Source organism: Ictidomys tridecemlineatus, chromosome 1 (genome assembly GCF_052094955.1).
Source record: "Ictidomys tridecemlineatus isolate mIctTri1 chromosome 1, mIctTri1.hap1, whole genome shotgun sequence".
Classification (NCBI taxonomy): domain Eukaryota; kingdom Metazoa; phylum Chordata; class Mammalia; order Rodentia; family Sciuridae; genus Ictidomys; species Ictidomys tridecemlineatus.
This window is the reverse complement of record NC_135477.1, coordinates 234,533,701-234,550,692: the sequence shown is the minus strand read 5'-3', so window position 1 is coordinate 234,550,692 and position 16,992 is coordinate 234,533,701. Positions and strand designations below refer to the sequence as shown.

Below are 16,992 nucleotides of genomic sequence, written 5' to 3'. Positions count from 1 at the left end.
ACAACATAGCAAAATTAATTAAATAAAAATAGTCACTGGTATATTCTGTGATTTATTGTGATTGTATAAACACACATAGATATATAACTGCACTCAAAGCAAATGAAAAAAAAGACAACATGCTTATTTTCAAAACCAGAACTCCTGATACTATTAGAGGTTGGTTCTCAGTATTCATTTTAACACACACACAAGTCAAAGCCCTCATGCTCCTAGACTTTAATAGAATGTTAACCATAATTGGTATACTCAAAGAATGAATCAATCAACATCTAATGTAGAGTTTAAGATTTACAGGATTCTCATATACATTTTACTTCTGAAAATTCTGTTCAGAAATCTCTCTATTCATCTCTTCTTATTCTCTGCAGACACCATTCATCTTCGGGTTCTTGAATCTTCCCCAGTCGGCACAGCTGTTGGAAGTGTGAAAGCAACCGATGCTGACACTGGAAAAAATGCTGAAGTAGAATACCGAATTATTGATGGTGATGGGACTGATATGTTTGACATTATAACTGAGAAGGACACCCAGGAAGGCATCATAACCGTGAAAAAGGTGCTCTACATCAGCAGAAATAAGCATTGTGTGTTTAGAGAGTTGAGGTTTCATTATGTACTTTTCACTCATGCATTATCCATTAAAAGATATATTACTGCCATGCTTGAATGTAATTCATAGTTTACTTAAGTAAGAAGGATATAAAGCCAAAAGCTTCTTAGATATGTACACTGTGTTTCTATTGATTGAAACATGAGTCTTGAGATTTTACAAAATTTAAGAAGTTAATGTATGTGTGATTATATTTTCAAGTCATATTAATAAAAGACCACGATAATAACATTATTTTCTTAAGAAAATGCTTAATAGCTAATAAGAGCAATATATCATTATAGTTGGAAGCATAAAATGTAGTACACCATCCAGATTCATGAAGCAATAACTAGAGATGCTAATAAAAACAGAATGGATTGGAATATAATTCAATTGTTCACATTTCCCCTTATGCTATGTAAATTAAACTTTTCTGCTAACATATGTTCAGTGATACAATTTAAAGGTAACCAGTTACGTTATTGTAGGATCAGTGCCATCTTGTGAGAAAATGTAGGGAAAATTAAAAAAAAAATTATAATGAAATGCCAAGCATCAAGTAACCACTGAGGCACTGGTTAATAAGAAAACTATCCTGAAAGTGCATAGCAAGGCAGGAGGTACACAACCTTCATTAAACAGTGACCAGAAAAGGGCAAAGCAACTTCCTTATTTTTCATGACCAGAATGTAGCACTCATGCAAACAGAATCTTGTGCATCTAAAAATGAAAAAGAAAATGGAGGAAGTCTGATTCAGCAATGTCTTCTCTGTTAATAAAACTTATCTTTCAGAGTGAATGTGAGGTGAGAGACATAGTTCTTTATTTGTGACAGTTAAACTATATTGATATTTAAAGCCCCATTTTTTGTTTATTAATGCATCCTCATGCCAACTTGCTATTAAATCTGTGCTCTCTTTTTTTATGTGTTATTTTTACTTATACATGACAGTAGAATGTATTTTGACGTGTTATATATACATGAAGTATAACTTCTCATTCTTGTGGTTGTACAGGATATTGTCCTTTCTTATTCCTGAGATTTTCTTTATTTTGACTCTTTCAAGCAAGTATGGAAATTTATCACCAAGATTTTATAAATTTAAAATTTAAAAAATTTTTTGGTACTGGGGATTGAACTCAAGGGTACTCAGCCACTGAGCCACAACCCTAGCACTCCACTAACTGAGCTATATCCACAGCCTCTCCTAGCCTTATTTGGTATTTTATTTAGAGATAAGGTATCACTGAGTTGCTTAGCACCTCACTTTTGCTGAGGCTGACTTTGAACTCACAGTCCTCCTGCCTCAGCCTCCTAAGCTTCTGGGATTAGAGGTGTATGCCACCACACCCAGCTTCACTTTTTTTGCTTAGAAAAATTTACTAGTACCCAATACCTCAACACACACATGTATGCATGCCAACATATACATAATCTGCCAGTCCATTTTTTTTTTTTTTGTAGGGAATCACTACCTATGAGATAGGTTTGAACATCTAGCCCAATTTTTTGCAAGGTTTAAAATCTCATTTTCTTAAGTTCCAAAGTGTTACATTTTGAATATATAAAAAGTAAAAATTGAATCCTAAACAATATTTAAGGATTATATAATTATCTGTGCTACTTTCTAAATTTATTAATAAGCAAATCAAATGCATTCAACCTGGATTTTAAAGATCATTCTGTAACTTGAAATGAGCATGTCATACAATTCCCCTCACTTTAATTGAATGACATGTGTCTTTTTACAGCCACTTGACTATGAGAGCCGGAGACTTTACACTCTGAAGGTTGAAGCAGAAAATACCCATGTGGACCCACGATTTTATTATCTAGGACCATTCAAAGATACCACAATTGTGAAAATCTCTATAGAAGATGTAGATGAACCTCCTGTTTTCAGCAGGTCCTCCTACCTCTTTGAGGTTCATGAAGATATCGAAGTGGGCACAATAATCGGGACTGTAATGGCAAGGGATCCAGACTCTGCTTCCAGCCCCATTAGGTAATTATGCCTGTGTTTGAGATGAAACAGAAGAAATTGAAATTCACATAGAGATTATGAAATTCTATTTGAAACATTTAATGCAATAAAATACTACAGGAGTTTTTCTGTAAGTTATACATAAATTTGGTGAGCCCAATGTTTAACGTAAATTGGCTTTAAATATCTAGGAGCAGGTGTGCACAAGGGTTATAGCTTATTCTTATCACATAGACTGAAGTCTGGCTTGAATCATCTGTTTGTCTCCTTAAAGTGTTTGTTTTTTTCTGGGGGAAAGGAGGTACTGAGGATTGTACTCAGAGGCACTCAACCACTGCCATATCCCCAGCCTATTTTGTATTTTATTTAGAGACAGGGTCTCAATGAGTTGCTTAGTAACTCACTTTTGCTGAAGCTGGCTTTGAACTCTTCCTGTGTCAGCCTCCCACTAGGATTACAAATGTACATCACTGCGCCTGGGCTCAAGAATACTTTTTTAGATGCACATTCACGATGCAACCAAGCCATGATATTTGTATGTGAGATAAATATAAACAGTTAAAAATAATATTATTGTGCTATAATTCAGTTTTGTCATAATTTTTACAAATTGTACTTATACTCTAGTCATCAAAGAAGGGAATTTTTGCATTGTTCTTGGTTTTTGGCTTTGTTGTTGTTGTTGTTTAGCTGTCTCAAAAAATGCAAGGACATTCCAGAAATATCAGTCACTCAACATTTTTCTTTATTGTGGCAATCAAAACACCTGAGATGTGATAGACACATAAAAATGAGAAAGACTCAAAGTTTGCATTGACATTTGCACTGATATAGCAAGGAAACACAGATATACCTAATATTCATCATCAAAGTGAACGCTTACTTTAATCTGTTAGTCCATCATGTGTTCTGGATTTCATTTGTTTCCTTAATTCTCAGCAGGTTGATTTTGCTTCCACATGAGCTAGTAAAGTATGAGTTTAAAGGTTTGCTGTACAATTTCTGTATGTACTTATAACTCATTCACCTGACTCTGGTCAGACTTACTTTGAAAATTCTATAAATTCTGCCAACTTTCAAGTGAAGTCATACTATATAGAGTGACAAATGTATGTTTTATTTTACTTAATTATATAATTATGCATAAATACTATTTCTTGGGTTGATGTGCAGCATCACAGTTTACATGCCGCAGAAGAAAACTGTACATAATATTCACATATTACTCCCATCTGCCAGCAGGACTTCCCTATGAATATCACCCCTCCAGTCCATTTGTCTTCATCTAAGTGGCTGCATTCCCTGAAATTTTTTTAAGCTTTAAAATAATAAATATACATGTTTAATTTTACCCCTTAAATACTTACCAAGCATTTCCTTGGCAGAAATTCTAACTAACATCAGTCATCTCTGCTCTGGGCCCTTGATTTCAAAAGGGTTCTTTTAAAAAATGATACATCAGAGTTTTGATGAGACAAAATTAAGTTGACTATTGTTAAGTACTGATATAAAGATATATCTCCACAAAGTGAAATATACATTCCATCCTCACATAGATTGATGGCTATTTTATACTAAAATCTATATGTAAATACTTAAAAACACAATAAATATAATGTTTAATGAAAACACAAATCAAAGGATTAGGAAGAGTCCATTCATGTATAGAATATACAATGCCAATAGGTATGGCTTTATATTACCTTGTTGTAGAAAGTAGGAAGGCATACTTTTATATCTTATTATTTTTGTAGAACAAGTGGATACAATGTATACATGTGATATACTATGTAAATAATCAAATAAATAGAAATATTGTGGATATATATGCACATATATGTAGTACATTTATATATTCTACAGGTTCTGCATCTGCCAATTCAACCAAAATCAAAGGAAAATTTTTGGAAAAAATATTGTTTGTACTGAAAGTATGAAGACATTTTTCTTGTCATTATTTCCTAAATAGTATAGCACAACAATTACTTGTGTAGGATATGGCATTTACCTTATATTAGGTATTATAAACAATCTAGAAATGATTTAAAGGAGAATGTCCATTGATTCTAATCCCCAGTGGATATAAAAGGACAATTTAATATATTCAAAGAAATAAAATATCCTTGCAAGTTTAATGTATTTATGTATCATCCTGGACATGTTACAAATTATGTCATATATTCTTAATGCTAATGCAGTAATCAAAAAGTTTTACTGAAAACATGTATCTTGGAAATGATTTTAAAATAAAAATGAAAGTTAACACATAATTTGGTGATTAAGAATCAGAACATAAAATTATATTTTGTGCGGGGGGGTGACGAATAACTTGTGCACGTTGATACAGCAGGAATAGGAGCCGTTTACTGTAGGACAATGAAGCTATTTATACATTTTGCACAGCTTATCTTAATTAGCATAAACTAGATACATCAGTCAACCAATCAGGAATCTCCACACTTAATGGCTCACTTTTGTTACTTCTCAAACCACTCCCTCTGACATTTTGCCAGGCACCATCCAGACTTGTTTACGAACTCTAACATTTCTCTGTCTATAGACCTTAACATTTTGAATAATATTTGAAAAAGAAGGGCTGTAGTTTCTCTGCATCTTCAAGATAATATCACATAATACTCTAAATCTTATTATTACTTTTTTAAACTGAACTGCAAAAAAACTAATTAAGAAAAACACAAAAACTGTGTTTGGCAAAATCATGGTACATGATAACAAAAGGTTTCTATTAATGAACATATTGCAACTTCACATCACATTTCTATATAAATAAGGGAACTTTTAATTGCCAAAATTCCTAATAATTCTGTCATTCTTTCTTACATTGGATAAATATTTGTAGATAACCATATGAGATATCAACATATTATTCAAGGAGTTTTCATTCTATTGGAGAAGAATATGAGAATCAAATAATACTCACTAACTGCCTACTCAAGTTACAGTAGTAGATATATTATGATAGTGGTCAGTAGGCACATTGTTTTCAAGTTTAAATTTCTGTTTTAGATTTGGAATGAAACAAATTTCAAATACATGAAATAAGTGACAGATATAATTGTACAGTTACTTTCCATAGGAAGCAGTTAGATGCTTGAAATTTAGGTGATCACGGAAGACTATAAGGAGGAGATAAATTTTATGTTGGGTCTTTCAATAGTAAATTAATTTTGTAAATCTGGGTGGAATTTGGGGATTGTTCTAGATATAGGGATAAAATTATTTGCTTTATTTGTGAAGGCTAAAACATGTAGTATGACTTTTTAAAAATGGGATTTATCAAAATGACATCATTAAGATTGATAAACCTGGTATTAGGTTTCAGAATGATATACAATACAATACCAAAATAACCAATTGCTGCCTATTTTAATACAGATGTATGAAGATTTCTCATCTGGAATTGTACTATTTTAAAGTTATACATTTTATAATACATGTGGTTAGAAACTGAAGCTATGCATATATCATACCCTGAAGCTCCAAAACACCCAACCGGTTTGATGAACCTACTGTTATCTCCAATTTTGTCATTAAGGAAAATCTGAGCTTCTGGGATTGATCTGTTGCAATGGATTCCTACAGTAATTCTCCACTACTAAATAAAACAATGTAACCACATATAATGTATACTATGTTGTGGTCAAATATATCAATGTTAGTTCACATGAAAATAGACAATGATTTTAAGAGCAGAGATTTTAGAAGACTAGCATTTCAATGCAGAACCAAGTGCCAATTCATGCTTGGAGAGAGTGAGTGTTTTTCTGTGATTAACTCATGAAACTATGTTTTAGATCAGTACTGTGTTTCTTCCAATAATTATTAGTAATATGTGTGTCTTTGAATTTTACCATTTTCTCCTGTAACACTTCAATAACACTGCCCTGTACTTTTCTTTGCCCTCTATGTTCAGATTTTCTTTGGATCGCCATACTGACCTCGATCGAATCTTTAACATACATTCTGGAAATGGATCACTTTACACATCAAAACCACTTGACCGTGAACTATCTCAATGGCACAATCTTACTGTCATAGCTGCTGAAATCAGTAAGATGACTTTTATGTCTATAATGCATATTTATGTTTATAATTCTGTATAATTTAGTTTTGTATATTTAACATATTTATAGATTTAATTATATACTAAAATAATTCATTCATTGCTTATACAAATTATAGTTTTTGTTGTTATTCTAAGAAATTTATATTTATTTTATTTATTTTTAAAATTTATTTATATATGACTACAGAATGCATTATAATTCTTATTAAACATATATAGCATGATTTTTCATATCTCTGGTTGTATACAAAGTATATTCACACCAATTCATGTCTTCATACATGTTACTTTGGATAATAATGTTCATCACATTGCACTATCATTTATAACCCCATGCCCCCTCCCTTCCCTTCCAACCACTCTGCCCTCTCTAGAGTTCATCTGTACCTCTCATGCTCCCTCTTCCTACCGTACTATGAATCAGCCTCCTTATATCAAATAAAACTTTCAGTGTTTGATTGTTTGGGATTGGCAAATTTCACTTAGCATTACCTTCTCTAATTCCATCAATTTACCTGCAAATGCCATGATTTTATTCACTTTTATTGCTGAATAATATTCCATTTTTATCCATTCCTCTATTAAAGGGCATCTAGTTAGTTCCACAGTTTAGCTATTGTGAATTGTGCTGCTGTAAACATTGATGTGGCTGTGTCCCTATAGTATGATGTTTTTAAGTCCTTTGGATACAGACCAAGGAGAGGGATAGCTGGGTCAAATAGAGGTTACATTTCCAATTGTCCAAAGATTCTCCATACTGCTTTCCATATGTACCAATTTGCAGTCCCACCAGCAGTGTATGAGTGTACATTTTTTTCCCACATCCTCATAGAACTAATTGTTGTGTGTCTTCATAATAGCTACCATTCTGACTGGAGTGAGATCAAATCTTAAAGTGGTTTTGATTTGCATTTCTCTAATTGCTAGAGATGATGAACATTTTTTCTTACATTTGTTAATTGATTGTATATCTTCTTCTGAGAAGTGTCTATTCAGCTCCTTGGCCCATTTATTGATTGGGTTATTTGGGGTTTTTTTGATGTTTCACTCTTTGAGTTCTTTATATACCCTAGAGATTAGTGATCTATCTGATGTGTGAGGGATAAAGATTTGCTCCCAAGATGTAGTCTCTCTATTCACCTCACAGATTGTTTCTTTTGCCGAGAATACACTTTTAGTTTGAATCCATCCCATTTATTGATTCTTGATTTTAATTCTTGTGCCACAGCAGTCTTATTAAGAAAGCTGGGGCCTAATCCTGCATGATGAAGATTAGGACCTACTTTTTCTTAAATGCAGAGTCTCTGGTTGTATTCCTAAATCCTTGATCCATTTTGACTTGAGTTTCGTGCATGGTGTGAGATAGGGGTTTAATTTCATTTTGTTGCATATGGATTTTCAGTTTTCCCAGTACCATTTGTTCAAGAGGCTATCTTTTCTCCAATGCATGTTGTTGGCACCTTTGTCTAATATAAGATAATTGTAATTTTGTGGGTTAGTCTCTGTGTCCTCTATTCTGTACTATTGGTCTACCAGTCTGTTTTGGTGCCAATACCATGCTGTTTTTGTTACTATTTCTCTGTCCTATATAGTTTAAGGTCTGGTAGTGATGCTACCTGCTTCACTCTTCCTGCTAAGGATTGCTTTAGCTATTCTGGGCTTTTTATTTTCCAGATGAATTTTATAACTGCTTTTTCTATTTCTATGAAGAATGTCTTGGGGATTTTGATCAGAATTGCAGTAAATCTGTAGAGTGCTTTTGGAAGGATGGTCATCTTGATAATATTAATTCTGTCTATCTAAGAGCAAGGTAGATCTTTCCATCTTCTAAGGTCTTCTTTGACTTCATTCTTTAGGGTTCTATAATTTTCATTATATGGATCTTTTACCTCTTTCATTAAATTCATTCCCAAGTTTTTGAGGCTACTGAGAATGGAGTAGTTTTCTTCATTTCCCTTTCTGAGGATTTGTCACTGATATACAGAAATGACTTTGATTTATGGGCATTGATTTTATATCCTGATACTTTGTTGAATTCATTTACTGATTCTAGAAGTTTTCTGGTTGAACTTTTAGGGTCTTCTAGGTACAGAATCACATCATCAGCAAATAGTGCCAATTTGAGTTCTTCTTTTCCTATGTGTATCCCTTTAATTTCTTTCATCTGTTTAATTGCTCTGGCCAGTGTTTCAAGAACTATGTTAAATAGAAGTGATGAAAGGGGGCATCCCTGTCTTGTTCTAGTTTTTAGAGGGAATGCCTTCAATTTCTCTTCATTTAGAATGATGTTGTCCTGGGGCTTAGCATAGATAGCCTTTAGGATATTGAGATATGTTCTTGTTATCCCTAGTTTTTCTACTGTTTTGAACATAAACATGTGCTATATTTTGTCAAATGCTTTTTCTGAGTCTATTGAGATGATCATATGATTCTTATCTTTCATTCTATTGATGTGATGAATTACATTTATTGATTTTCGTGTGTTGAACTAACCTTGCATCCCTGGATGAATCCCACTTGATCACCGTGCATGATCTTTTTGATATGTTTTTGAATTCGATTTGCCAGAATTTTATTTAGAATTTTTGCATCTGTATTCATTAGAGATATTGGTCTGAAGTTTTCTTTTGTTGATATGTCTTTGCCTGGTTTTGGAATCAGAGTGATATTGCCATCATACAATAAGTTTTGAAGTGCTGCCTCTTTTTCTATTTCCTGAAATGAATTGAAGAGTATTGGTATTAGTTTTTCTTTAAAGGTCTTATATAGAACTTGGCTGTGTATCTGTCCAGTCTTGGGCTTTTCTTGATTGGTAGACTTGTGATGGTGTCTGCTATTTCATCACTTGAAATTGAGCTGTTTAAATTCTGTGTATCATCCTGATTCAATTTGGACAAATTATATGACTCTAGAAATTTGTCAATGCCTTCGAAATTTTCTATTTTATTGGAGTGCAAGTTTTCAAAATAATTTCTAATTGTCTGCTATATTTCTTTAGTGTCTGTTGTGATATTTTCTTTTTTATCATGTATGTTACTGATTTGGGTTTTCTCTCTCCTTCTCTTTGTTAGCATGGCTAAGGGTGTATCAGTTTTATTTATTTTTCCAAACAACCAACTTTTTGTTCTTGTCAATTTTTTCAATTGTTTCTTTTGTTTCAATTTCATTCATTTCAGCTCTGATTTTAATTATTTCCTATCTTCTGCTGCTTTTGATGTTGATTTGTTCTTCTTTTTCTAGGGCTTTGAGATGTATGTTAAGTCATTTATTTGTTGACGTTTTCTTATTTTAAGAAATGAACTCCATGCAATGAACTTTCCTCTTCGAACTGCTTTCATAGTGTCCCAGAGATTTTGATATGTTGTATCTGTATTCTCATTCACCTCTAAATTTTTTTAAATCTCCTCCTTGGTGTCTTCTGTAGCTCACTGTTCATTCAGTAGCATATTATTTAGTCTCCAGGTGTTGGAGTGGATTTTATTTCTTATTTAATCATTGATTTCTAATTTCATTCCATTATGATCTGACAAAATGCAGGGTAGTAGCTCTACTTTTATATATTTGCTAAGAGTTCCTTTGTGGCATAGTATATGGTCTATTTTAGAGAATGATTCGTGTGCTGCTGAGAAGAAGTGTATTCTCTCGTTGAAGGATGAAATATTCTATATATGTCAGTTAAGTCTAAGTTATTGAATGTATTATTGAGTTCCATAGTTTCTTTGTTCAGCTTTTGTTTGGAAGATCTATCTAGTGATGAAAGAGGTGTGTTAAAGTCACCCAAAATTATTGTGTTGTGATCTATTTGACTTTTAAACTTGAGAAGAATTTGTTCGATGAATGTAGATGCTTCATTGTTTGGGGCATATATATTTATAATTGTTAATTCTTGTTGGTATATGGTTCCCGTGAGCAGTATATAGTGTCCTTCTTTATCCTTTTTGATTGACTTCAGCTTGAAGTCTACTTTATTTGATATAAGGATGGAAACCCCTGCTTGCTTCCACGGTCCATGTAAGTGTTATGATTTTCCCAACCATTCAACTTCAGTCTGTGGATCTGTTTTTCTCCAACCATTCAACTTCAGTCTGTGGATGTCTTTTTCTAGGAGATGAGTGTCTTGGAGGCAGCATATTGTCGGGTCTTTCTTTTTCTTTTTTTAATCCACTCTGCTAATCTATGTCTTTTGATTGGTGAGTTTAGGCCATTAACATTCAGTATTATTATTGACACATGATTCGTATTCCCAAACATTTTTGTTTTTTGTATTTAATGCGACTTGGAATCTCCTCTGATTAGATTTTCCTTTAGTGTAATCCCTCGCTCTACTGATTTTCATCATTGTTTTTCATTTCCTCTTCTTGGAATATTTTGCTGTGGATGTTCTGTAGTGCAGGCTTTCTAGTTGTAAACTCTTTTAACTTTTAGTTTATCATGGAAGATTTTTATTTCATCATCCACTCTAAAGCTTAGTTTTGCTAGATATAAGATTCTTGGTTGGCATCCATTTTCTTTCAGAGCTTGGTATATGTTGTTCCATGGTCTCCTGGCCTTGAGGGTCTGGGTTGAAAAATTTGCTGATATTCGAATTTGTCTCCCACTGTGTGTGATCTGATTCCTCTCTCTTGCAGCTTTTAAGATTCTATCCTTATTCTATATCCCAGGTATTTTCATTACAATGTACCTTGGTGTAGATTGATTGTATTTTTGTTCATTTGGTGTCCTGTAAGCATCTTGTATTTGTTTTTTAAATTTGATCTTCATGCTTGGAAAATTTTCTGATATTATCTCATTGACAAGATTGTGCATTCCTTTGGTTTGAAACTCTGTACCTTCCTCTATCCCCATAACTCTTAGATTTGGTCTTTTCATGCTGTCCCATAATTATTGGATGTTCTGTTTATGGTTTCTAACTATCTTCACTGTGTGATCAACTTTATTTTCCAGATTGTATAATTTGTCTCCATTATCTGATATTCTTTCTTCCAAGTGATCTAGTCTGTTGGCTATGCTTTCTACTGAGTTTTTTATTTGATTTATTATAGCCTTCATTTCAAGGATTTTTGACTGTTTTTTTTTTCCAGAATTTTTCTCTAGAAGTAATCTTTTGATACCTGTATTTGCTCTCTTATCTCATTGTTGGAGTGATGGATTTTTTCCTGTATTTGCTCATTTAGGTTATTCTTTAATTCACAGATATTTTAACTATAGACCTTCTGAACTCCATCTCTGACATTTCATTAACTTTGCTGTCCATGAGTTCTGTTATTATAGTGTCTGGTTTGTTTGGGACACTTTCCTCACTTGTTTTTTTTCATGTTGTCTGTGTGTCTTCCTTTCTTGCAGTGTGGATTTGAGATATGACAGTTGTTCCCTATATTCTTTTAGTACCTATGCAGATTGTCTGTACCTCACCTTGATGTTGGGCTTCCAGACCCTGCTGGTGTCCCTCAATGAATGCTACTGCATCCTGGATCTGTGCAAGTTAGAGTGGTTGAATCTGGGCCTCTGGGCTTAACCTCCCTAGCAGTCTACTTGTCAGAAGAGGAGGTCCTACGCCAGAGGCTAGGCTCTGGCAGGTGTCTGGCCTGCCTGGAAGGTGTGGGGGAGAGTACCAGGCCAGCTGTGAGCCTGGGTCTCTCAAAGGCTGGTGTGGGTGGATCTGGGCCACTAGGCTTGGCCTCCCATGGTAGTCAGCTGGTTGGAAGGGGTGGTCCTGCACCTGAGGCACACTAGTCTGCCGGTGGGAAGGGTCAGTCCTGAGTCAGAGGCTAGGCTCTGGTGAGTGTCTGCCTCGCCAAGGGAGGCGTAGACTGGCTCCCCTGTGAGCCTGGGTCCCTCACAGGCAGGTCTACGAGTTATAGTTTTAATTGAAATCTTAAATTGATTCCTCAAAAACCTATTTTTTTCAGTATTTCTTTTAGATATATGCTGAGGGATGACTATAGGTATTGTAAAAGAAGCAAAATTGCATTTATGCTGTCTTAGAATTTTTTACCACATCTGAAAATTAAATTGATATTATGGCAGATTAAGAGGAGAAAGGCACACACATTTATTTAAGATTTATGTAATAAGGAACATTTTTAAGGAATTGAGGAACCAAAAAAAGTTGCAAAGCCTGAATACTTTTGAACTAGGATGAACAAAAAGAGGCAATAGTGAAAAAATAACTAAATATTTACAGAGTGTTTATTTTTCTTTGTTTTTGTACAGAATTTTCTCTGTTTCAATTGCCTGTCCTCCTCAATATTAAGAATGTCACTGTCTTCATGATATGTAAGAATACTTTTCATATAAGAGTTTCTTCTTCTGCTTTCAGGGAAAAAAAAAAAGGAAAGGTTCAGAGTATCCTTCTTGTACATTCTATTTATGCTATTGTATTTTATGTTATCTTATATTACAGTCCTGGGGATTGAATCCAGGGCCTTTCACATGCTAGGCAAGTGCTCTACCCCTGAGCTATATCCTCAACCTTGATTTTCTCTTTTTCTTTCTTTCTTACTTTTTTTCTTTTTTTTTTCTTAATGTCTTTAGGTCAATGTAATCCTTATAGCAAAATGATATATTTTGGGTTAGCATATTCTGCTACTCTAAAGTATCTGTAAATCTAACATTTATTATTAACTAATAACATTCAAGTAAAATGGGTACTGCAAATTTTCTCTTTTGAGGAAACAACTGAGATGTTAATTATTTTCATCAACACTATTATTGTGAATCTATGATAAACCAGGTATGGGTTATGATTCTAAGAATTTTAAATTACATTTCATCTTGCTAATACATTAAATTAGCATCATTTAAATGAGAAGAAACTAAAACTCTGGAGATTTTTGAAACTTTCTGAAATAATGCTAGAGTTAGTAATTTGGAACTTAAAACAGGTTATTCCAGTTCTAGCTCTAATAATTCTACAAATAATTTACAAAATTTCTTCAAACTCTAAACAGAGATCAAGGATTCAAAACCCCTCTTTCTTTAGTTGCAAAAGGTGTTGCCTGTACACAGGATGGCCAGCATCATTTATGGAACTCATTTTCAAGTTGAAATGTCAAATCGCCTATTCAAAAAGTATTAAGAAATTCAACATTAGCTTCTTGAGTCTAGTATGGGGTTCTTTAAGATGGGAGGTCCTGGTAAACAGGTGAGATCCCATATTCAGGTGCCGCAAACCTGCTCCATTTCTGATTACATACTGAGACAAACATGAAGCAGAGAGATTCAAACTGCTTTAAAAATAAATATTCATCAGGAGTTAAGTCATGGTCAGACAGGAAGCTGGTAATTTCCACATCTGAAATACTAAGCTGAATCTTCAAATAGGCATCAAGGTCAAGTTATTTGAAGTAACCATTCCAGACTTTGGAAGGCAAAACATCAGGTCTGAATCACCAAGTGCCTCTGAAGAATGTAACTAGGCTAGGCAGATCATCAGCAATCATTCAAAGCTTCAAGCTAAAGTAATAGATTTAGTTTATCTTTCTAATATGTCTCTGAAATACAGACCAACCCTAAAAAATCCAGTTTCATTACAATGAGATGTAGAGAGTGATACCTGTTAATACTAACAATTGTTGGAGTTTTCCTTTATGAAAGCTGTCATTTCTCTGTCTTCATCCTGAGAGTTGATTGTGTCCAAAATGATTCTGGTCATTCCAAAAGTAAGGTTGCTTGTGCTCTGCTCATTTTAAGATACTTTCTCAGGCCCAATGAGCTTGGAATTGAACTTTCCATTTCAGATACTGTGAGAAATTTAACTTCTAAAGCTAGTTGAAGTAATTATGATTCAGTAAAAAGCTAAGCCAATTACCTCTTCTTAAGAACTGAACCTATTTTTTGCCACTAAATGAATTCAGTCTGTGGCACAACTGTTTGAAATACCTACCTGCCAAACTAACACCAGTCAGGGTCCCATTATGCTATTCTGGGAATTAAATTAAGCAATGAGAGTGAAAGGGAAACTGCATATAGAGAATTGTTTTTACGAGACTTTAAACACTGGTTTTATGCTAAGTGTGTCACACACCTTGCCTGGAGCAGGACAGAATGACATACAAATGTACTTCTTACCAATGTGTTTCCAGGCCCTGCCTCAAACAGTTTAATTCTACATTCCAGTGCAATGTATCACATCATGTGGCAAGTGCTATCTACTGCAAGTAATTATTTAGTGCATTATTCCATGGCATAATTTCCCTTTTTGTCTTTAAAAAATATTTTAAAATGCCATGCAGAGAATGAAAAAAAATCTAAAATTAAGGACACAGTCAGGGTCTGAATAATAAACTTAAAGTTTCAGAACACATTTATGTAGCGGCCAAAGAGTTCCTTCAAGAAAATTTAGCTATAATTATTTCAATACACTCTGAGGACAATGAGCTTGGTATAGGAAGGAAGGACTCCATTCTGTATTAGTAAAAAAAAGTTGTGTCCTAAGCATGTGCAACAGTTCCATTTTTTGAAAATCTGGGGTATCTAGACAATAATTGAAGACTTCTCTATTTAGAGATTTGCAAAAGCTTTTGGAATTCTAGGCATAGTCTCACCTCAGCACACACATTTTAAGATCCTTTGTTGCTGGTACATTGTACTACTCTCCTGCTTCCCTGAAGGACTCTGAGGGAGACTCAAGTGGTAAATATATACCAGCAGCTCTTCTGTATGATTCTGCATTCTCAGAATGCTTTGTTTGTTTGTTTATTTATACATAAGCCATGGCATTTACCAGCAAATATATATATATATATATATATATATATATATATATATATATACATACACACACACACACACACACACACACACACACACACACATTGCTTTTTTAGTAGGTGATGCCAGACTCAATGCTTTACAAAGACATTCATCCCTGTGGCTTTAGCTTTTGATTTGAAGATCCTTGGGCTATTTGGAAAGAGGCTAAAGAATCTACATATTGTGTTAGAGGAAAGTCTAACAAAGCCATTTTTGAGGTTTGAAACTTTCTTTTTTCTTCTTATCTTCTTTGACATAGCTAGTGACTGAATTGCTACCAACAAGAGTTACTTTTATGTCACACTTTATATTGAAAATACACATTTTGTTTATGCCCACTTACTGTAGCAGTAGATTAAAGAGCATGTTCTAGAAAAATGGAAGAAGTGTGCATTTTCACTCTTCTTCATAGCAACAGGTAACTGTGGAGTCAGGGGTCCATTTTTGGTGAGTACTCTGCCTCTGGGTCTTATGAATAGTATAAGACAGATAAAAGTGCAGATACAATGGAAAATATTTTTCTGTTTATTTTCTTTTTCCCTCTTCTTCTTCCCAGTGGGGATCTCTTCAGACCCATGTGAATTGTGAGAAAGCTTGTTAACAGGTTTTTAATGTGTGAATGCATTACATGGAGAAAGATTGCACAAACTCTTATAAAATAGCCATGAATACATTATATTGGTAATAAAGATGATGTTCATGTTTGAAATACTAGTCATCAAACTGATGCTCTGACAAGAACTTTTCCTGCTTTATCACACCTAATTTTCCAAATAACTATGTGAGATCAGAAGCCCTGTGTTTTTACACATACTGAGTAATAAGGCATTGGGCAAAGTCACAATGTGTGAACATGAGTGGACTTGGATATAAAAGAAGCTCAGTTTACCTCCAGGGTATGAACTCTCAGCCACCTGATGCAGGAAAAGGTGGAGGGCATGCAGCCATATATTACAAACAGGAAATTAGAAACTGTCAACAGAATATATGTGGATTAAGAAGTCAGAGCTAAGAATTAAGAGGAGTGTCAAGGAGATGCATTTTTAAATTCCCTCTTGGAAAGAGGAACAGAAGTTGAATATACTTCAGATAGATTTAGAATACTATTTGCCTTTCTTTTTACTACTTCAGTCTTGTAAATATGCCTGCTAAGAAATCAGTTCTTACACATTATTTTTAAAAAGCTGAAATTATTATGTTAATAACAATACAATTACACATAGCTGGAAGAAGAATTCTTTTCAGCAGTAATATATACTCTATTTGCATATAACAGTATTTTTGTATCTGAAAATTATTTAGTTAAAATTAGGAAGTCAGACAAATTTTGTAAGGGCATTTGATAATATCCATAGCTCTTTTTGGTTTATATCACTTAATAAGATTGTTAAATATACTCTTTGGGCTTTTATAAAGCTAGTTTTCCCTTTTCTTCTTTTAAATTTAGTTTTAACTGATACATTAAAAACAAAAAATGTACATATTAGTGGGATTCCACTTAATATTTTATATACACAAAATATATACATATTCATATATACACACACATATGGCATGGTGTTTAATCAGAT

General features: G+C 33.6%; 1 protein-coding gene across 2 annotated transcripts in view; it reads left to right on the top strand.

The window, feature by feature from the left end:
• The window catches only part of LOC101962167 (cadherin-10), a 161,023-nt gene that overhangs the window by 129,738 nt on the left and 14,293 nt on the right, over positions 1-16,992 (top strand). For both annotated transcript variants that reach the window (XM_078016916.1, XM_078016913.1), the window contains exons 6-8: positions 372-559; positions 2,348-2,601; positions 6,515-6,651. In XM_078016916.1, coding sequence (XP_077873042.1) covers positions 372-559; positions 2,348-2,601; positions 6,515-6,651 — 579 coding nt within the window. The remainder of the gene's footprint in view (positions 1-371; positions 560-2,347; positions 2,602-6,514; positions 6,652-16,992) is intronic.